At 48.6% G+C, this 21,440-nt stretch overlaps 1 protein-coding gene across 2 annotated transcripts in view; it reads left to right on the forward strand.

The window, feature by feature from the left end:
- MAP3K9 (mitogen-activated protein kinase kinase kinase 9) overlaps positions 1–21,050 on the forward strand; it is a 73,362-nt gene extending 52,312 nt beyond the window's left edge. The window contains exons 4-12 of one of the 2 annotated variants that reach the window (XM_068562844.1): positions 4,044–4,192; positions 5,135–5,310; positions 9,296–9,536; positions 11,599–11,721; positions 12,988–13,141; positions 15,782–15,850; positions 17,295–17,407; positions 18,564–19,433; positions 20,566–21,050. In XM_068562844.1, coding sequence (XP_068418945.1) covers positions 4,044–4,192; positions 5,135–5,310; positions 9,296–9,536; positions 11,599–11,721; positions 12,988–13,141; positions 15,782–15,850; positions 17,295–17,407; positions 18,564–19,433; positions 20,566–21,050 — 2,380 coding nt within the window. The remainder of the gene's footprint in view (positions 1–4,043; positions 4,193–5,134; positions 5,311–9,295; positions 9,537–11,598; positions 11,722–12,987; positions 13,142–15,781; positions 15,851–17,294; positions 17,408–18,563; positions 19,434–20,565) is intronic. The other variant, XM_068562926.1, reaches the window with a different exon arrangement.
- The last annotated feature ends 390 nt before the right edge of the window (positions 21,051–21,440 follow it).

The following is a 21,440-nucleotide window of genomic DNA, read 5'->3' on the forward strand; positions in this document are numbered from 1 at the left end:
TCTGTTCCTGCCAAAGGAGCACCAAGCCTTCATTTACATCACCCACCTTCTGTTATAAAAATACAGAGGAACACTGGCAGAGGAACACTTTGACTGGTTTAGTCATCCCCAGAAAGCCTTCTTCCCTGAATGCTGGTACCCCTCGGCACGGCTCTCCCCAGCCACTTTCTCATTTCAGGCCTTTCCGAGAGGGAAGCACACGGTGTTTACGAGCCATAGATGGCGGTTTCAGGATGCGGGGTAGTTTTTTTTTTTTTTTTTTAATTAATTAATTTATTTATTTATGGCTGTGTTGGGTCTTCGTTTCTGTGCGAGGGCTTTCTCTAGTTGCGGCAAGTGGGGGCCACTCTTCATCGCGGTGCGCGGGCCTCTCACTGTCGCGGCCTCTCTTGTTGCGGAGCACAGGCTCCAGACACGCAGGCTCCGTAGGTGTGGCTCACGGGCCCAGTTGCTCCGCGGCATGTGGGATCTTCCCAGACCAGGGCTCGAACCCGTGTCCCCTGCATTGGCAGGCAGATTCTCAACCACTGCGCCACCAGGGAAGCCCCGGGGTAGTTATTGTTATTCTTTCCTTGCAGCTCTTCTATGAGGTAGGGAATTGCTGTCTCTGTTACACAGATGAGGAAACAGGTTGGGAGAGGTGAACTTGCTTCCTCAAGGTCCCATGGCTGTAAGTGGTAAAGCAGGCATTCGACTCAAGTCTGTCTAAGTCTTTCTTGAGCAGCACTTCTCCCACTTTTCCTAGTTGTAGAGCCCTTCAAATGGAATGGAATGCCCATGAACAAAGGACCAAGCCAGGTGAGAGCAGAGCTGCCCTTGTGGAAGCTGGGAGGGGAGGGTCCCTGGCTCCTTTCCCTTCCCAGTGGCCTGAGACATCTCCACGGAGTAGAGCTCAGTGTAAACACCATCACAGAGGAAATGCCAGGACACAAACAGGACACGTGTTTGGATCTTCAAAAACACCCTGTCTTTCCAGGTAGTTAGGCTTGGGACATCGACTGTCTTTGCCTGGATGGAAGAAAGGGGTTTCGGGAGCCTTGAGTTTTTGTTCCTCAGGGTGGAAGTAGGCAGTAATGCTGAGAGCAGGCAACTGAAGATGGGAGTCTCTCTAACCGGGAATCTAGTTAGCAGCGCTGAGAGCTCGTAGAGGTCACTTGGTGGACGCTGCCCAGCATGACTGCTGTCTGGATAAGTCACATGAAAAGTTTGGCAGGAAGTGTCCTAGTGCAGTTCTTGATGATATTTGGGGCTTACTCTGGGGTACCCAGTGCAGCCTGCAGGACCATCTGACTACACACTCACTCTTACACCCACCCACCAATTCATTCATTATGTGAGGGCCTAGGCATCCCAGAGCCTGGGCAAGACCTTGAGAATGCAAAGATTAGGAACTACTGTCCCTGCCCTTTAGGAGCCCACAGGCTGGTAAACAAACAACTAGAATACCTGACAGTACAAACAAGGGCTGAGTAACATGCTGGGGTGTTGGGAGGCTTCCTAAGGTGTCCAGTTGTTCCCATCAGCCTAGACTAAAATCCACCTTCTTGTCAGGACAAGACAAGACCTGCAACTACCAGTCTACTAGGCTCTTTTTTTTTTCCTGTCAAAATACATAAAGAAAATGATAGTATTTGGAGGGCTCACTCGGGGAAAGCCATTGTCCAAGGACACTGGCCAGTCCACTCTGAGGGTCCCTCTGTAGAGACCCCCGGGATGCCCTGGCACATTGGTGGGCACATTGCTCTCCTTTGGAACCATGCCAGGCCATGCCATGGGATCCTTTGAGGGCAAGCCCATGCTCTTGTGCTCTCTGATCCCTGTCTCTGGAGCCCTGGCTCCTCCCTCAGTTAGCAGAGTTTCACTCAGGGTTCAGCTACCTCCTGCCTCCATCCTGGTCTGGTGTAGGTGACCCTCCTTTGTGCTGTCATAGCATCTCTGTTGTGACTCCTCTTTCCATATTCTAATTGATACTTTTTCTATTCCTCTTGCTAGTCTCTTTGTGGATAAGATCTGTGTTTTTTTATCCTGTATCCCAGTTCTTGACATTGAGTTTGATGCATAGTAAATATTTAGTAGATGTTTAAAATGAATGAATAAATGGTGGTTCATTTGAATCATATCTTGAAAGATGATTAGTAGAGTTTACCAAGCAGAGAACTGGTCGAAGGGCATTCTAGGGAGAAGGAATTGAGAATTGGTCCAGGTCCACCGAGACTTACTCCATACATGCCCTTAATATATGCTGCTAACCCCATCTAAAACTTGCTTTCCTCATCTGCAAAATGATGATAATACTTATCTTGCAGGTTTGTTGTAGGGATTCAAGATCATGTTTGTAAATGTCTTAGCATACTGCACATACAAGGTACCGTGATCGAATAGTTGCTGGGTTTATTTATTTTTTTAAAATAAATATGTCTTCTTGTTGGTTGTAAACTACTGATGAGTATTACCAAAAAATTGAGCTTTGTCTTGAAAATATAAGGAGAGGCCCTCTTCCAACTGTTCATGGCCTTATGGTTTCTGGTCCTGACTTATTCCTGGAAGGATTAAACACTACATGAGTTTGCCTGGTTCTGATTGTGAATTCATAGAATAATTATTCCGTAAGCTTTGTGCTCCCCATTCCCTAACTCACAGAACATGTGAAAAGAAATTCTTCATGTGGACTTGAAAGGTAGGGAAAGAATTCGAAGCCCTCACAGCTGATGTGCTGCTCTGCTCCACTGATGCAGTCTACCCTTGTGAAACTTTCCCCTTTGAATTAGACAGAGGTCACCGTTAAGGACGCACTCATGCTGACGGGGGCAGGAATCTATTCAACCTAGTGGGCGCTGAAAGAAATCTTTCACAGGAGCAAAATATGTTTGTTTCGGGTGGTCATATCTCTGCTTTTATAAAGCTAAAAAAAAAATGTATCTGTTGCTGTATGATCCAGCGATCCCACTTCTGGGCATATATCCATACAAAATTATAATTTGAAAAGCTACAGGCACCCCTATGTTCATAGCAGCACTATTTACAATAGCCAAGACATGGAAACAACCCATGTGCCCATCAACAGACGATTGGTTTAAGAAGATGTGGTATATATACACAATGGAATGTTACTCAGCCATTAAAAAGAATGACATAATGCCATTTGCAGCAACATGGATGGACCTAGAGATTGTCATACTAAGTGAAGTAAGTCAGAAAGAGAAAGACAAATACCATATGATATCACTTATATGTGGAAACTAAAATACAACACAAATGAACATATCTACGAAACAAAAACAGACTCACAGACATAGAGAACAGACTTGTGGTTGCCAAGGGGGAGGGGGGTGAGGGAGGGAAGGATTGGGAGTTTGGGATTACAATAGCAGATGCAATTGTATATCTACAATAGCAGATGCAAACTATTGTATATAGGATGGATAAACAACAAGGTCCTACTCTATAGCACAGGGAACTATATTCAATATCCTGTGATAAACCATAATGGAAAAGAATATGAAAAAGAATATATACATGTATAAGTGAATCATTTTGCTATACAGCAGAAATTAAACACAGCATTGTAAGTCAACTATACTTCAATAAAATTTAAAAAAATAAAAAATAATATATCTGTGACTTAAGCTGAAGTTTTCTTAAAGCAGGAAAAAATGTATTCCCAGAAGGCTGCCTCTTCTCCCAGTTTATTACATTCACAATAGCAACCACAAAATAGACGTGGCCCTTGAGCACTGATTAAAACACTAGAGCAGTGCATTTCATTTCATGACAGCCTTTTCAGACTGCTTGTGTTGTTTGCACTTCACAGATGAGGAATTTGAGGAGCAAGACTTTGAAACCAAGTGTGCTTGACTCCAGAGTTTTCGCTTATAGCCAGTAGGCTTTATGGTCTCCCTTTTATATTATAGCAGTACTTCTGTTTTGTTAGTCTCCCTACATGTCGGAGAGGATGTGGGATGCTCGTCAAAGCTTCGCGAGATATTTGCGTGAAGTTGCACCTGTGGTTCATGGTGCGGCTTCTGTCTTCTTCCTCTCCTTAGCTATGGGGTGCTGCTTTGGGAGCTCCTGACCGGTGAGGTGCCCTTCCGAGGAATCGATGGCTTAGCTGTCGCTTATGGAGTGGCCATGAACAAGCTTGCCCTTCCCATTCCTTCTACATGCCCGGAACCTTTTGCCAAACTCATGGAAGGTGAGTGACCCCTGGCTGGAACAAAACTGGAGGCCGTTTATTTTTCTATCGGCACTCGATAGATTGTGGCCAGTTCTGCAGGATCAGTAACTGAAAGAGGAGGTGAAGTATGAGTCAGTCAAGGAGGAATCCTAAGGATGGTTGGAAGAGCTACTTCAAGATGATGTCAGCACCCTGCTACACTGGTGTCACCGATGTCTCTTCTGTCCATCTATTGACATAGAACGTAGCTTAGAAACTGAAGGCTGCTATCCAGTGCTTCAGAATATTATTATTTAATCCAAAGTAAGAAGGTATAGCAGCTTTTATCTCAAGACCTCTGAGTGTCTTACATGTAGAAATGAAGATCTAAGAAGAAAGGAATTCTAAAATTCATCTAGGCAAGCCCTGTGATTTTGTCAGTGAGAAATCCTAAGCTGAGAGAGGTTAAATGGATAGGTGGTCACTCCATTGGTTAGTGGCTCAGCTGAGAGTAGATAGAATTCACTTTTCCTGACTCCCACGCCAGTGCTTTTCGTCCTTGCCTTCTCATCAGCACGTTGAGTTGGGGAAGGGTAGCTCATTTATTTATGGGAAATTGGGGCCCAAGGTGTAGTTACCCATTGTCAGGACTGGAATCGTGTAGTAACTTGATAAACTGCGGTAGCTGTAGTTCATGCAAGAAAACGCTTTGGACTTGCCTTACTTATGTGAAATCAATAGTCAGAATGGAATGGGTGCAGAGCTGCTGCATTGTGTTTCCAGCTTCACTCTTGATGATTGTGATGTTGGGCAGATTGCTTTACTTCCTGAGCCCTGTTTGGGGTTCCCTAAGTCCCAGTCTCTATTTCTGGAAGGAGAAATGAGAGGTGGTTTTCTGTCAAATGAGGTCACGTAATATCCTAAGTCTTACATTTGCCTCTGTCCGCTAATGCTGCCTGCTGACTCATGTGCCCCATGCAGATTGCTGGAATCCTGACCCCCATTCACGACCATCTTTCACGAATATCCTGGACCAGCTAACTACCATAGAGGAGTCTGGTTTCTTTGAAATGCCCAAGGACTCCTTCCACTGCCTGCAGGATGACTGGAAACATGAGATTCAGGAGATGTTTGACCAACTCAGGGCCAAAGAAAAGGTAAGAAAGAGAAGCAAAAGGCATGCATTGAATGAGTGGATCTTCTCCACTGGGGCCTCTGGACCGATTCTGACATGACCACGTTCCTGCTTGGTTTGTGGCAACAGAGCAGCTTTTTCCTTCCTGGCCTTACATGGAGAGTTCTCCAGGCCTCAGGTGTCACCTGAAACGATCGAGAATTTTTCTTTCTTTTTGGGATGTGGCAGGAATAAGTGAGGGGGGCGGGGTCATGAATCCAAAGCTCTCCTTGCAGAGTATCTACTTCATTGTCCAAACTGGAGGAGGAGCACCGCTGGGCAAGTACCAGCAGGGTGTCCCACCCTGCCCCCCGCCGGCTGGAAATCCGAGAGCGCTCTAGAAAGCTTTCTTTGTTCTGCAGTGGGCTTGTGGAAGGGGTTTAACTGGATATAGGGGTACTTCAACACTGAGAGCAATTATCAGAACATCCTGTCAGTGTCTTTGGGGATCAGAAACAGCATATGGGCTAAAAATACCATGAGTCTGAAATTGTTTGGCATTTTTCATGTTTTTATGAAAAGGGCTCAAAGGCTGAACCAACTGAGGAGTTCAGAGACTCATAGCCCATTAGAGATCTGCCTTTTTGTTTTGGAGACCATTCCTTAAATGGCCCCTCTCTCTGCCCATAGTGTCTGGCCAGCAGTCAGCGTCCACACAGAGGAAGCCAATCAAAGCGGTTATGTTGTTTATCCTGCGGGGCCAGTGGCTAGGGGCACGAGGGATGTCCATGGATAGACTCGGTTAATTTCTTCTTTCCCTTCTCACTCCCCTCTGTGGAAATTTGGGAAGCAGTATAATAATAGTAGAATCTAAAATTATCTTTATGGCTTCCCAGTTCTTTCACTTGAAATGTCTGATGAGACCTTTTCACCCATTTTATCCAGGAGTCTTATGGTCCCTGCTGCCAGCATGCAGGGCAGGTGTTATTAACTTTTTCATCTCAGAGCTGAGGGTCAGTGTCTGTCTAAAGTCACACAACTAGTAAGTGAGGAGGCAGAATCTTGAACTGGGGTCTTCTGATTCCAAAACCATTTTCTTTCCAATATCATCGTTTCCCTTATCAAAGGACTTAAAAATCATTTCTGGAGCTGATTTGAAGATATAACTCTTTTGATGCAACATAGCAATCCTTGTACTGTTTGGCAAGTCAAGGAGCATGCTGCAGGGGGATGCAGTGAGCTTATGATATTCTTTAGGGACCCAGGGGGAGAGAGGGGTGGATCTGTACTGACCATTGAGCAGAATGATTAAAAGAGACTGTTCCAATTACTAGTTCTATTCCAACTAGAAGAACACCAGAGTTCCTGGCCTTTTTTGAGATTGCTGAATCACTGACTCCTGGTTATTTCTTTTTCTTTTTTTTTAATTTATTTTTTATTGAAGTATAGTTGAATTACAATGTTGTGTTAATTACTGCTATACAGCAAAATGACTCAGTTATATATATATATACATATATATATATATATATACGCATTCTTTTTCATATTCTTTTCCATTATGGTTTATCACAGGATATTGAATATAGTTCCGTGGTTATTTCTTTTGATTGATGAAATTATAAGGGTACCAGACAATAAGAAAAATGAAAGTTGGATTTTGTCAGGAAGTAGTTACTAGAAAAAGTCAAACCAATTCTCATAATAGCTAACATTTGTAGAGCATGTGCTATTTGCTATGCTCTGTTATGAGTAATTTATATGAATTCTTACATAATCTTGCATAATAAGGTAATAATTGCCTTATGTAATACAGTCCTGTGATATTGGTGCTAGTAACTCCATATTACATGTGATGCCCATTTTAACTTGCTCAAGGCCACAAATCAGCCACTTTGTTCCAGAGTCCTTGCTTTTAACACCAATGCTGTGATACCTCTCCGTTATAAGGCTTGGAGTTGGGCAAGTGAGGGTGAAATGGGTAATGAGCTTTCTCTCTGGAGAGATTCCTCTTAAATCATTTTATGTGGAAGATGCGATTTGCATACTATGGAGTAGATACCCAAATAGGTGTTTCGCAAGAAGGGGATTTACCATGCTGGAGGGTTTCCAGGTATATGGTGCCATAGTTGAGTACTCCATAAATGTCCTGTTTTCCCATGTGATTCACTCTTCAGGTTGGCTCAACCTACTACTGCTTCTGTGTATGTGAGGATGGATTGGTCTCTGGGCTGGGGTTCAAGTTCCCTTAAAGGAAGGAGCTTAAACCCAAGCCATCCCTTAGGCAAGAGCATGCAGGAGAGAGGACTTAGGAAGGCTGAGATTAGCTCGAACTAATCTTCAGCTTTCCCATTTAGCAGCAAAATAACCAACCAGGAATAATTTTTCTGAATCTTCTATGTGTTTTTGTTCTGATGGTGAAAACAAAGCAGTGGGACCGGGAAGCCAAGGATGTGGAGGGCGCACAACAATTAATCTGTTTGGGGCTTATTTCATCAAAGAAGGAGAAGTTCAAAAGTTCAAGCTCATTTCTCAGGCACTGTGATGAATCCATGTTCCCATAAAGAAGGACTGCATTTATAAAATTGTCTTCTCTCTCCTCCTCCTTCTTTCTCTCATTCATTCATCGACTCAACAGTTAATCAGCAACTACTGAGGACCTACCACGTACCAGACAACTTTCAAGGTGCTCATCCTCTTCTCATTTTTCTCCTTTCTATCATTCTTATGGTCATTTTCATATACTCTTGAGAATAGAAGGCAAGTTGAATGGAAAACTCCTTTCATCAGAATATTTTATTCCCATTTTGTTTCTGTTTTCTCTTCTGCTCTCTGCCTGCCGCTCTGCTTCCCCGATATGTGTTCACATACTTTTTTCTAGCCCTGGGTTCCATTTCTATATTTTGTTCTAGTCCAGAATGACTTCTTATAGGGGAGCATTTCATTGAGAATTTTGAATTTCAACCACAGAAGTGTTGCTCTGGCTGCTTTATTGAAAAAAACTTCTCCCTTTTTAGACATGGTTCTCTCAGGTTGTTGACATGAAAGCTTCCTAAGTTTTAGTCCTCCGCCTCCACCCCACTTCAATCCTAGGCCTGGGGTAACCAGTGTTAACAGTTTAGAGTCCACGTGTTTAAATTGTATACGTATGCTTTGTTCTCTTTCCTGGGCTCTCTCCTATTTCCTGATGCCATAAGCCCCCACCTCTTTCCAGGAATTCCATGGTGAGTTCATTTGTAAATTCATGCAGGAGGAAACAGGGGAGGGAGGGAAGAGGTTCTGCCCACCTTCTAGAGAAAGTGCCTGGCAAAGACTTCAGGAAATGTTCTCTCTTCTCTTTGCTGTGCTGTCCCCATCCTTCCAGAGCAAATGGTTGTCCTTTAAGATAAGATGCAAGTTTAAACCACACGCTCGGTGGATTCACTCACCAAGTGAACAAAGATTTAGATGACGCGCCTCACGAACCTTTTGAACAGCCACCCTGGAAATATATTTATTTTCATTTGAATGTTAGGCGATGCCTGGAGGGTGATTCATTTACAGCACACACATTTTAAGCTAGATCACATTAAGCTGGCTCTGGTTTTAAGAAACTTTCCTTTATGTAACAGAAAAAAAAAAATCAAAATAGAACCAGATCTGTAAAATTTGAGAATATGATTATATTTTCTACCCAAACGCCATCGTTTTTCCTGGTCACAGGTAATTTTGATCAGTCAATCAAGGGGCACAGGGAACCATCAGCCCCCGTCTCCAGGGCTTGGCCTGTGGCTACTCTAGCTGTATCCTCAGGATGGCTCCTCTGAGCCTGCCTTTCCTCCATTTGCGGTGGTCGGGTGTTCATTTTGCAGCCAGCTCTTGAGCCCCCATCTCCGCCGGGGACTGAAGCGTGGGGCATTAGAGGACAGCTGTCCAGGTTGCCGTGAGCACTGGCCCCCCAGGGGCGAGCGCCCTCTGCATGGACCACCTGCCCCCCACACCGCCCCCTCCCCCCCCTCCCCCCCCCCATGGTTCTACCTGCCTGGCAGGAGCTGCACACCTGGGAGGAGGAGCTGACGCGGGCCGCACTCCAGCAGAAGAACCAGGAGGAGCTCCTGCGGCGCCGGGAGCAGGAGCTGGCCGAGCGGGAGATCGACATCCTGGAGCGGGAGCTCAACGTCATCATTCACCAGCTGTGCCAGGAGAAGCCCCGGGTCAAGAAACGCAAGGGCAAGTTCAGGAAGAACCGACTGAAGCTCAAGGACGGAAACCGCATCAGCCTCCCTTCCGGTCGGTGGCTGGGGACCTGGGGGAAGTGGGAGTGGACCGAGAGACTGGTGTGGCAGGGGGTCTGTGGGAACCGGGGACTGAGCTCAGAAACGTGAGACCCCCCAGGGCTCATCACGGAGCCGGTTTAAGATGGTCCGTTCTATTCCGTGGAAAGCCTGGCCTGCTAGACAGCTTCCGCCTTCCAGGGGGATTTTGTGGTGTGACTACACTCAGAATATGAGGGGAAGGCCATGAATGTGACAGGCCTGACAGGCGGGCTCAGTCCGGGCCGCTGGAAGCACGCCGTGCACACAGGCACATCTCACTTTAGTCAACCCTGGAGAAGGAATGTGTCCCTGGGGGAGAAAAATCCCAGGGTACGTGTGTATGTGCGTGTGAGTCTGCAAAATAACTCATCTCAGGGTTTCTGTAAATAATTAGCTCTCTCTGTGCAGTTGAGATTAGGATGAACGTTTAAGAATTTGATTTACACATAACCTTTCAGAAACACATTAGCTGAACAAAGGTACATTTGCAGTAGGTACAGCCTTGGGAAAATGCAAAGAAATATGAAACTATGAATTAGAATCTCTGCGGGGCGTAACGTACCCACGGAGGGAGGTGAGTACTCAAGTGTGTGTTATGTAAATAAAAACGTTCATTGTATGCTGAGTCTGTAAGGCCCCAGGAAGCAAGCGTATTAGAAGTATAAGGAACCAAGGGAAAATGGCATAATAGGAGTAGTAGTGGATGATTTTAAGCACTGGGATGGTGGCTTAGGTACAGACAAGAGAATCCATCTAGTGAAATTCAGTGAATGTGTCGTTGTACATTTTTTTCCTTTCAGGCAACACAGAGTCTTTAAGCACCTCTGGAGCATCTGGCACGTGCCAGCATCTTGCTGTGTGCTAAGGAAGCAGATAGAAAAGCCATGGAGCTCACCTACAGGGAGATCACAGTCTAGAGGGGAGACCTAGGTGCAAACATGCAGATCTTTTTTATAGCCTTTTGATAGATGGGGAGAATGAAGCTCAGAATCTCAGAGAATGTGCATTTTACGTTCCTCATGTGTGCTGTAAATGCCTTTGGAATACATCAGAATTTGGACCATTAACCGCATCTCCCTCACTTCCCCAGGTTCTGTGGGTTAGTCCTGTTACCCCACACTTAGCGAGGAGCATCAGTCTCCCTGCTTTGGTCCCTGAGAAAAGGAGGCGTGTACGGATAGACTATATGAGATGGAGAATTTTAAGTTAGATTTCCTAGAATAATCGACAAGGTCTCATGACATTTTTTTTTTTAATTAATTTATTTATTTTATTTTTGGCTGTGTTGGGTCTTCGTTTCTGTGCGAGGGCTTTCTCTAGTTGCGGCAAGTGGGGGCCACTCTTCATCGCGGTGCGCGGGCCTCTCACTGTCGCGGCCTCTCTTGTTGCGGGGCACAGGCTCCAGACGCGCAGGCTCAGTAATTGTGGCTCACGGGCCTAGTTGCTCCGCGGCATGTGGGATCTTCCCAGACCAGGGCTCGAACCCGTGTCCCCTGCATTGGCAGGCAGATTCTCAACCACTGCGCCACCAGGGAAGCCCTCTCATGATGTTTCTAAAAACTATTCTAAGCATGTACTTGCTACACCTATATACATTATATAGACATATGTACATTATATAGACAGCTTTATGAAAACCATATAATGAAGTTCACTTGGGTAATGAAGTTTCCTTCTCTTCATACGTCCATCTTGCCACATCCCTATGGGAAAAAGAAATGATTCTGAAAGAGAACATTTCCCAGGTGAAAAGGAGCTTCTCAGGAAATAGGGCCTGTCCCTCAAGCCTGCCAGGAAGTGTCAGTTCTCTCACAGGAATTTTTTTTTTAACTGAGGTATAGTTGATGTACAATATTACACAAGTTTCAGGTGTACAACATAGTGACTCACAGTTTTTAAAGGTTATACTCCATTTATAGTTATTATAAAATATTGGCTGTATTCCCTGTGTTACAGTATATATCCTTGTAGCTCATAGGAATTTGATAATGGGAAAATTCTAATGCACACGCATCTGTTTGTCTTTCCCCAAGCAGATTTCCAGCACAAGTTCACGGTACAGGCCTCACCCACCATGGATAAAAGGAAGAGTCTCATCAACAGCCGCTCTAGTCCTCCTGCAAGCCCCACCATCATTCCTCGCCTGCGAGCCATCCAGTGTGAGGCTGTTTCCCAAATTAGCTGGGGCCAGAACACACCAGGGGCACCTGTCCCCTGCTCTGTCCAGCCACCGACTGGTCCAGGCTGGCTCCGTCCATAACTCTGCCACTTCTCCTCCACAATATGTATATACATGCACATGTGTACGCAGACCCTTACCCCCCACCTCCTCTCTCCATGACCTTGACCCTTTCACTCTTAGTCAGATACCAGCAAAGGGGTTTGTGGGTATCAGCGGGCTCTTTAGTGAATTACAAAGCAATTTGGGATGCGATGAAGGTACCCTGGCCTGGGGACCTTGTGCACTTGCTGCCATATTTGGGGCATCATGGTTTTTCTTTTCCATGCTTCCCAGGAAAGGGCTTTGTCAAAGTGTAGGTTCCAAGGTAAACTTGCCAGCTACTTTATGATAGGCCAAATCTGAACCAATTTTATTTTATGACAGTGTTTATTAAAAAGAACTTATACAAACACACATATATGCATATATGTAAAGTGTGTGTATGCCCTAATTTAAAGATAGAGAGATTTCGTCAAAAAACCCCCCAAGACCTGGATTTCTGGCTTTCCTTGAAAAATCAAATCAAATCAGTGGATTCTTTTTTTCGTATGCTCTGTATTTTGCCTCAGTCCCCTCAACTCCCTGTTTTCTGGTAATTGGGTCACTCCATTCATTTATGATATAAGGCCAGTCTCTGAAGCATTTGGCTTTCGACCCTTGCTCTAAGGTATCAGGGTCAGAAGAAGGCACCTCCTCTCCTATCTGTTATATTTCTCCAGGCCCGTTCCTTCCCCCTCTCCTACCCCTGACTTCCTTCTCCACAGTGTTGAATTCCTCACTTTCTTCCTTTCCAGCACTTTCTTACCAAAATGTCTTCACTTATACATCTTCCTTACCCCTTATCTCTCACCTACTTCCTCACCGCTCCCCTCGCCCCCCAAGCCAGTCCCCGGCAACAAAACATGTTCCTAAGTCAGGTCTGCTTGGAGCTCTGGTGACTGGCCGACCTGAGTGCCCACTTTATGCTGGACTCGGGAGAATCTAGGAGGTTTTCTCACGTTTGGTACTTTGAAAGCACTGAGTGAGTGGTGGCTGGGAACTCCTTTACTTGCCTGGCAGGCTCCACTCGGGCACAGAGTTTTTGACAAGGTCTGACTATCCCCCGCAGCTCCAATTATGTGAGTGTGTGTGTCCGGTCGGGGAGAGGCTGGTTTGGGGGGACCTCTCTGTTCTCCAGCTCCCATTCGACCTTTGTTATCCACAGTGACACCAGGCGAAAGCAGCAAAACCTGGGGCCGGAGCTGTGTCATCCCCAAGGAGGAGGGGGAAGAGGAGGAGAAGAGGGCCCCCAAGAAGAAGGGACGGACGTGGGGGCCAGGTACACTTGGTCAGAAGGAGTTTGCCTCAGGAGACGAAGGGTAAGAGCCAGATGATGGGAAATCCTTTAAAAATATGACGTGGGGTACCTTTTTCTCTGTTGCGTGTTTCGCTGCGTTCAGAGAAATGACAAGCTTCTTGATCTTTACAATAGGGTTTTCCAATCTCCTTGTTCCCTGGAACCTCCTAGGACAGGAGTTGGCATACTTTTTCCATAAAGGGCCGGATAGTAAGTATTTTAGGCTTTGTGGGCCACGTGGTCTCTGTAGGAACTACTCAGCCCCACTGTGGTAGTACAGAAGCAGCCACAGACCATGGACAATATGTAAATGAACGAGCATGGCTGTGTTCCAGTAAAACTGTACAAAAACAAGTGATGGGCAGGATTTAGCCCATGAGTTACAGTTTGCCCAGCCCCGGAGACCTCCTGTTCGGAGTAGCAAGTAGTCCAAGCATTCACTACGTGTGAGGAGTTCAGCCTGAGTGTTCTGTTTACACCTGGCTCTTCCCCTTAAAACGTCTGCCCAGGAGAAAGAGAAGGAAGGACAGAGGTGACACGCCTCTTGAATGGAGGTTCATCCTGAAGCAGGGGCAGGCAGAATAACCCAGCCCTGCAGGTGCAGTTGGAGGTGACTCCAGGGCCGCTAGCACTTCCTGATGACCCCACCCCCTAGCCACGCCGACGTGTATGAGTGCCCCCTCTAGGCAAAGCACATGGCACGCCCTGGTGCCTCGGACGTGCTTGTGTTCTCACTGTGGGCTTGTGACCCAGGGGTCCTAGTCCTTCACAGACCAGTTGCTTGTAGTGTAGTAGTGAAGACCATGGATGCTGAGCCCAGGCTGCCGGGGTGTGAATCCCGGCTCCTCCATGCCCAGCTGTGGGACCTTATGTTTTCTCATCTATCAAACGGGGATTCTCTCCATACCCATCTCATGGAGGTGATCATGAATAAGCTCATATTTGGGAAGTCCCTAGAAGATGGGCTGGCTCGTAGTAAGCATATGTAAATACTTGCTCTCATGATTCGTCCGTGCTTCTCGTGCAGTTCTCCTTCATACTCGAAGAATGCATGTCATGGGATATACTTCTTATTTTTGTGTTAGAATCTAGAACCATATTTCTTGACTTTTCCAAGTGGGAGGATTAGCAGTAGCCCCCTTCATCCTTTGTAGTGGCTTTTCAAAGAGCTTCTAAGGTTGACTATTCGACGTAGAGGTGCCCTGAACCTGTAACTAGCCTTGGTATTTCTCTGAATACTAAGATTTCATGTCCAAAATCCACTTCCCCATGTCAGATCTGTGCTGAAGGTGAAAATAACAGGTTGGTTCATGAAGGATGGCCTCTTTGAAGCCAGGCTTTGGAAATCACTAGCTACCTTGGAACAGAATATTTAGATATGTAGGGCAGACTGCCTAAGCTGTATAAGAATTCAGTGATTGAGTCCTCTGGGGATTGCAGGTTGCTCTGCTATACTAAGTTCTGTAGGTACAAGCACTCCTCAGTTTGTCCTTTGAGCCTTGGCTAGAAGTAGGGTTGAGCTGGGCCTGAGGAACTCCGTCACCCTGAGTCCCTTGGCATTTCTGACATTAGTGTGTTTCCAGATAGGCTTTACCAGGTTGGCTATGGATCCCAATAGTTTCTCTGGTTCTGCTTCATTTAAAGGTATTTTTTGTCTTGCTAGTAAATTAACTGCATTTCACATTACACACAACATTAACTTTGGAATTTTCTTACGTTACATTAACTTACATAGATTTGCCCTCAAAACTTTTGAAGCAGTTCAAAATATGTGACTTCATTTTTCATGATTCTCAGTTCCTATTGATGAAATAAGGAAAATCCATCCAGTCTCAAGAAAAGACCTCTTCCATGTCAGAAAATTTTGAGAGCCTCTATATGATACTATTTCTAATGTTAGTCCCTGTTGACTGAAGAAAATATGTAATGATGAAAAGCTGTATTGAATTCAGTAATGTTAAGTGAATTTGCATCTCCATCCTTTAAAAAAATAGTACATATCTGTAGGAAACATATGCGCTGTCTGTAGACAGCGGAGATCTATGGATTCACAAGCCCCCCATAATTAAGCTGTGGCTGCTCAGCGATGTTTGTCCCACAGATTGGGAGGTCCTGGGCCTGTAGTAGTTCTGGCATGGTCATCTTGTTAAGATTCCTTCATGGGCTTCCCTGGTGGCGCAGTGGTTGAGAATCTGCCTGCCAATGCAGGGGACACGGGTTCGAGCCCTGGTCTGGGAGGATCCCACATGCCGCGGAGCAGCTGGGCCCGTGAGCCACAACTACTGAGCCTGCGCGTCTGGAGCCTGTGCTCCGCAACAAGAGAGGCCGCGATAGTGAGAGGCCCGCGCACCGCAGTGAAGAGTGGCCCCCACTTGCCGCCGCAACTAGAGAAAGCCCTCGCACAGAAACGAAGACCCAACACAGCCATAAATAAATAAATAAATAAATAAATAAATAAATAAATAAATAAAAATAAACAAACAAACAAACCCAAAATTTAAAAAAAAAAAAGATTCCTTCATGGTGTGGGGCTTTGCTGACCGGACAAGGGGAGGGCAGCTGGCGACGTGGCTGGAGCCCAGCCTTGAGGGTTCTCATGTGGGAGAGGCTGAGCTGCATGTACCCACTGTTGCCTGCTACTGATTCTCTTTATTCATTGAAGATCCCCTCAGAGACGTGAGAAAGCTAATGGTTTAAGTACCCCATCAGAATCTCCACATTTCCACTTGGGGTGAGTCTAATCTTCACCCTGTCATCACATGTACTGGTAATAACCCTCCCTCCGTTTCCTTGTCCTCACAGCGCACCCTGCAGAATCAAGCCTCATTATTGCCAGGGCCATGCTGACTTTCTTTTTTTTTTTTTTGGAAGCGGTACCATCGTGCACCTTGGGAAAATTCCTGTGTTGGTCTGACTTGACGTTTCCTTGCTCCCCTGACCACTCCTGTTGTTGGGATTCTCCCAGCATCCTTAGTTTTAGGGAGACAGTCCATGGCTGTTTATCCTTTGGTCGTCAGCACTGGCTTTGACTCTGCTGATCTGGATTCCTTGGACCCAGAGCTGGAGGTGATGTTATGAGGCTTCCAGTGAGAAGTCTCAGGCTGTGGGTTGGGCAGTACGCTTCTCTCTGGCTGTGTATTCTGGTTGAAACCACTGGTCGCTGGGAGGTACTTTAATTCAGTGGTATTTCTGATTGCACTTGAAACAGAGGTCTGCAGTCAGGGAAGAAGTTGGTCCTTCTCCCTCCCTCAAGATGGGCTGGGAAGAGTGGGCTTTAGTTGAATGGCTCTCTCTAGCCCTAAAAGGAGAGCCACCCCTGTTTATATACTGGTATCTCCAGGGCAGTCATAGCCCACAGATTCCTCAGTCCTCCTTCTTTACTGTCCTTTAGGGGAAAGACCAGTGCTTCTGGGCCTCTGATGCCCCTGTCCTATAAGAGAGTTGGCGGGGTACCCGGTCAGTGACCTTGGAGTTACTGGCTTGCCACCGTGAGCTGATTACAGGGTTTTGAAAGCAAGCTCCTGTCATTTTCCTCTGCATTCCCAGACAAACTGAGGGTTCGAGTCCAGCATTATGTACTGCCCACATAGGTCTGTCCCAAAGTGCACTGGGTTGGTGCAGCTTTGTTGGTTGATTTTTGTTTTTGAAACACGGATGGCTTTGAAAGTTGCCTAAGCATGCCGTAAGCTTGGAAGGAGAAATTGAGAAAGGGTGTGAGTGGAGTGGCCTGGCCTGGCCCATCTCTGCTAGCTCATTGCCCGGTGCTTGCCTTGCATTGCAAATCTCAGCATTGCAGTTTTTCTAATGTCACCAGTGTGTTGTAGTCAGCGCCTGCGGAGTGACTGCCTCTCCCTTAAGTTGGGCTTCGGCAAGACCCTGGCCAGTGCCGGGCAGTCCTTGTTCTTGCTGTCCTCTTGCCAGCCTGCCCAGCAGGTCTTCCCACAGCTCCGTAGCAGCATGTGAGGGGTGGGTTATGTCTCTGCTTTTCATTCCCTAGAGCATGTGCACTTTTGCTAATGAAGCGGGTGGGCTCAATAAGGCTTGTTGCCTATACCCCGAGGCTCTTGGGCTTTGCTGTAATCCAGCAGACAGGGAGAGGCATTTCCATAGGCCCAGGGAGCTGAGGGTAAAGGAAGTAACCAGTTCTCACAGTTTCCTCACTTCCTCTCATTCAGCCTCAAGTCCCTGGTAGATGGATACAAACAGTGGTCATCCAGTGCCCCCAACCTGGGGAAGGGGCCGAGGAATAGTCCAGCCCTGCCAGGGTTCACCAGCCTTATGGAGATGGGTAAGTATTGCCTTTGTCTTGACTCTCCCCCCGTTCCCTCAGGGAATTCTTGGCCAAGCTTCTCGGACTCTTGAAGGACCCCTAGTACTGCTTCATGGGGGTGTTTTCTCTTTTCCTCAACTCCTGGTCCCCCCCGACCCCCGCCTTGTTCCTTCTCAGTTTGCTCTACTCCCATTCCATTGAGTCTTCTCAAATCACTACTGCTGCCATGGAACCTGCCTTTGGCCTCCTATCCCAAGGGGCCAGTTATAGCCTCCTTAGGGCAGTGAAGAAGGGGGAGGCCTGGAATCAGGCAGTTTCCTCTCCTGGGTCTATTTCTGTGTATTTTAATGTGGGGAGTCCACAGAATGGGAGATGGTGATAGAAGACACCACAGTGTTCCTCCAAGGAAGCTTTTCCAGTGTTGCCCTGTGATTACTGAATGGGTAAGGCCTTCTCCAGGCTCTCTCAGAAAGTACTCTTCTCTCTAGAATTCCAAGATCATAATAAGTCAGTCCATAGAGTAGATGGGCCTTCACCCATGCAGGGGGTTCTAATCCTTTGCAGGAGACTAGTCTTTTTTTTTTTTTTTTTTTTTTTAATTTTGGTTGCACCAGCTCTTAGTTGCGGCAGGCGTGCTCCTTAGTTGCGGCTTGCCAGCTCCTTAGTTGTGGCCGGTGGGCTCCTTAGTTGTGGCTCGTGGGCTCCTTAGTTGGGGCACGCAAACTCTTAGTTGCAGCATGCATGTGGGATCTAGTTCCCTGACCAGGGATCGAACCTGGGTCCCCTGCCTTGGGCGCGCAGAGTCGTAACCACTGGGCCACCAGGGACGTCCTGCAGGACACTAGTCTTAAGACAAGTCTGTAGGCCATTATCCTAGAAATCCAAGGTCCCTTCCAGTTTCAAGTTGTAAAATAATTAGGGATCTATCTGTTCTAGGAAACTCATACCGCACTTCTTGTGTTGAGGGTCCCTACGACAGAAGGAGCAAATTAGCAGATCGTCTTTTCTGCACATAGGAAAACAGGCTGTGCAGTGGAGAGTGATTTCCCCACGTTGGTCACGGTTGAGTGTGGAGGCATGAAGTCCTGTTGGTTCTTTGTCCTGCACCTCAGACTGTTCAACGTCTGCATCCCTGGCACTAAGCCAGGGGCCTGGGGTTGGGGAGAAGGGCCAGGTTTTTACTCTTGCAGCTTCGTTCCCATTTTCCGTTTCCCCTCCACTCCTCTCATCTTCGCAGAGGACGAGGACAGCGAAGGTCCACGGAGTGGGGAGAGTCGTCCACAGCCGTCACCCAACCAGTCCTACCTCTGCATCCCATTCCCTCGTGGAGAGGAGGGGGACGGCCCCCCCGGCGACGGCGTCCACGAGGAGCCCACCCCAGTCAACTCGGCCACCAGTACCCCTCAGCTGACGCCAACCAACAGCCTCAAGCGGGGCGGCCCCCACCACCGCCGCTGCGAGGTGGCTCTGCTCGGCTGTGGGGCCGTCCTGGCGGCCACGGGCCTCGGGTGTGACCTGCTGGAAGCTGGCAAGTGCCAGCTGCTCCCCCCGGAGGAACCCGAGCCGCCAGCCCGGGAGGAGAAGAAGAGGCGAGAGGGCCTTTTCCAGAGAGCCAGCCGTCCCCGTCGGAGCACCAGCCCCCCATCCCGGAAGCTCTTCAAGAAGGAGGAGCCCGTGCTGTTGCTAGGAGACCCCTCTGCCTCCCTCACGCTGCTCTCTCTCTCCTCCATCTCCGAGTGCAACTCCACCCGCTCCCTGCTGCGTTCTGACAGTGATGAGATTGTGGTGTACGAGATGCCCGTCAGCCCCGGGGAGGCCCCGCCCCTGAGCCCCTGCACCCGCAATCCCCTGGTCAATGTCCGAGTGGAGCGCTTCAAGCGAGACCCGAGGCAGTCCCTGACCCCCACCCATGTCACCCTCACGGCCCCCCGCGCTGAGCCCAGCGCCCACCGGCGGACTCCTTCCGATGGGGCCCTCAAGCCGGCGGCCCCTCGAGCCAGCAGGAGCCCCTCCAGCAACGGGCTGAGCCCCAGCCCTGGAGCAGGTGAGGCCTGCCCGCCCCCTCCTTCCTCTTGCCCGCCTTCGTGCTTCCCCCAGGAGTGGAGGTATCGGGGTCAGCTCCGTTACTTCTCTGGCTCAGCCAGTCAAGACAGGCTGCTCTGGGCCGCGGGAGGTGGCCGACTTCTCTCCGTCCTGTGCCTCAGGGGGTCTTCCCTGAGGAGGGAGAGCAGACGGGCAGGTTCTGGGAAGAACCCCATCAGGACTCCGGTGGGATGCTCAGGCCCTGGGTGTGGGAGTGTGCGGCGCGGTGCTTTCAGGACAAGGGCGGGAGTCCAGCTCTGTTTGTTCCCGGAAGAGGAGGCTGCAGTTACCGAGAGGAATCCTGCCCTGCACGCAGGAGGGTATTTTCTGCCGCACAGCTGGGCTCTTGCCTCTCGTTACAGCGTGAGTCCAGACACTCGCAGAAGGCAAGCTTCCACCCGGGCATCACGCCCTCCATCACTCACCCCTCAGTCACTCATCCCGTCGCTCAGACGCGGAGATGTGTCCAGGTGAACTGCTGTGCCGGTGCACACGCTCGCCTTCTCCGTCTGACGTCCCACACGCCCTGACGTGCACTGTCACCCTGGGCCTTCCCCACCCTGTCCCTTGCGCCCTAGAAGACCTCAGTCTGACCCAGAAACCACCTTGAATCCCGTAGGAGAAGAGAACATGGCAATACCCTTTCAGTGAGATTTGAGTGTGAACGACAATAGTACTTGACCATTCAGCTTGCCCTGCCCCTGCTTAGATTTTTTTGTTACAATCAGATAGGTGGCCTCTTTGGGAAAAGAGACCCCTAGATTACTTGTCTTTAGATTTCTGACACCTAGCTTTGTTCTTGTCACACGTTTATTAAATGGATGAACTGCGAATGAACAGACATTTCCTCAAGTTGTTTCATTGCAGATACGAGCCCCGTGTGTCCCATTATTATCAGATACAGGGACCGTGGCCTTGTAGTTCACTGTTATATCCCCAGTGCCTGCCAACACACTGCATGAAAAATAGTAGGCGCTCTTGATTCACGTTATCCCAAGTGGATGGGGACGTGGCGAGGTGGGGAGGAAGCAGCGTGTGTGGCCCAGAAGTGTGGTGCCATTATCGAACGCCTCTCCCTTTGTCTCTTTGACCAGGAATGTTGAAAACCCCCAGCCCCAGCCGAGACCCAGGTGAATTCCCCCGTCTCCCTGACCCCAATGTGGTCTTTCCCCCGACCCCAAGGCGCTGGAACACACAGCAGGACTCTGCCTTGGAGAGACCCAAGACCCTGGAGTTTCTGCCTCGGCCGCGTCCTTCTGCCAACCGGCAGCGACTGGACCCTTGGTGGTTCGTGTCTCCCAGCCACGCCCGTAGCGCCTCCCCAGCCAACAGTTCCAGCACGGAGACGCCCAGCAACCTGGACTCCTGCTTGGCAAGCAGCAGCAGTACCGTGGAGGAGCGGCCTGGGCTGCCAGCCCTGCTCCCCTTCCAGGCGGGGCCGCTGCCACCCGCCGAGCGGACGCTTCTGGACCTGGACGCAGAGGGCCAGAGTCAGGACGGCACCATGCCGCTGTGCAGAGCCGCGCTGAACACACACAGGCCTGCCCCTTACGAGATCCAGCAAGAGTTCTGGTCTTAGCACGAAAAGGGTTGGGGGCGGGCAAGGGGGAAGCAGGAGGAGATTGGGGGGGAGCTGGCTGGCACAGCCCTGTCTCAGAATTGGACCCCCTGAGCTCCCGCCCTACTTCTTGCACTGATAATGCACTTTGAAGATGGAAGGGATGGAAGCAGTGCTCCTTGAGAGGGCTTCTTGCCCTGCAGGGCCCTTCTCCCCAGGTCCACTGGAGGGGCCGTGGCTGTGGAGGGCAGGGAGGGGTGCGTGCATGTCCTCCACCCTCCACAGTCTTCCTTGCCTTCAAGGTGACCCCGCAGAGTCACTCAGCCGAATCTGTCAGCTTCTCCCTCTCCTCAGCCCCCTGGGTGTGCCCTCCTGGGCTCCCTGTTAGCCCTGAGTTCAGCCTTTCCAAAC

This window comes from Eschrichtius robustus, chromosome 1 (genome assembly GCF_028021215.1).
Source record: "Eschrichtius robustus isolate mEscRob2 chromosome 1, mEscRob2.pri, whole genome shotgun sequence".
NCBI lineage: Eukaryota > Metazoa > Chordata > Mammalia > Artiodactyla > Eschrichtiidae > Eschrichtius > Eschrichtius robustus.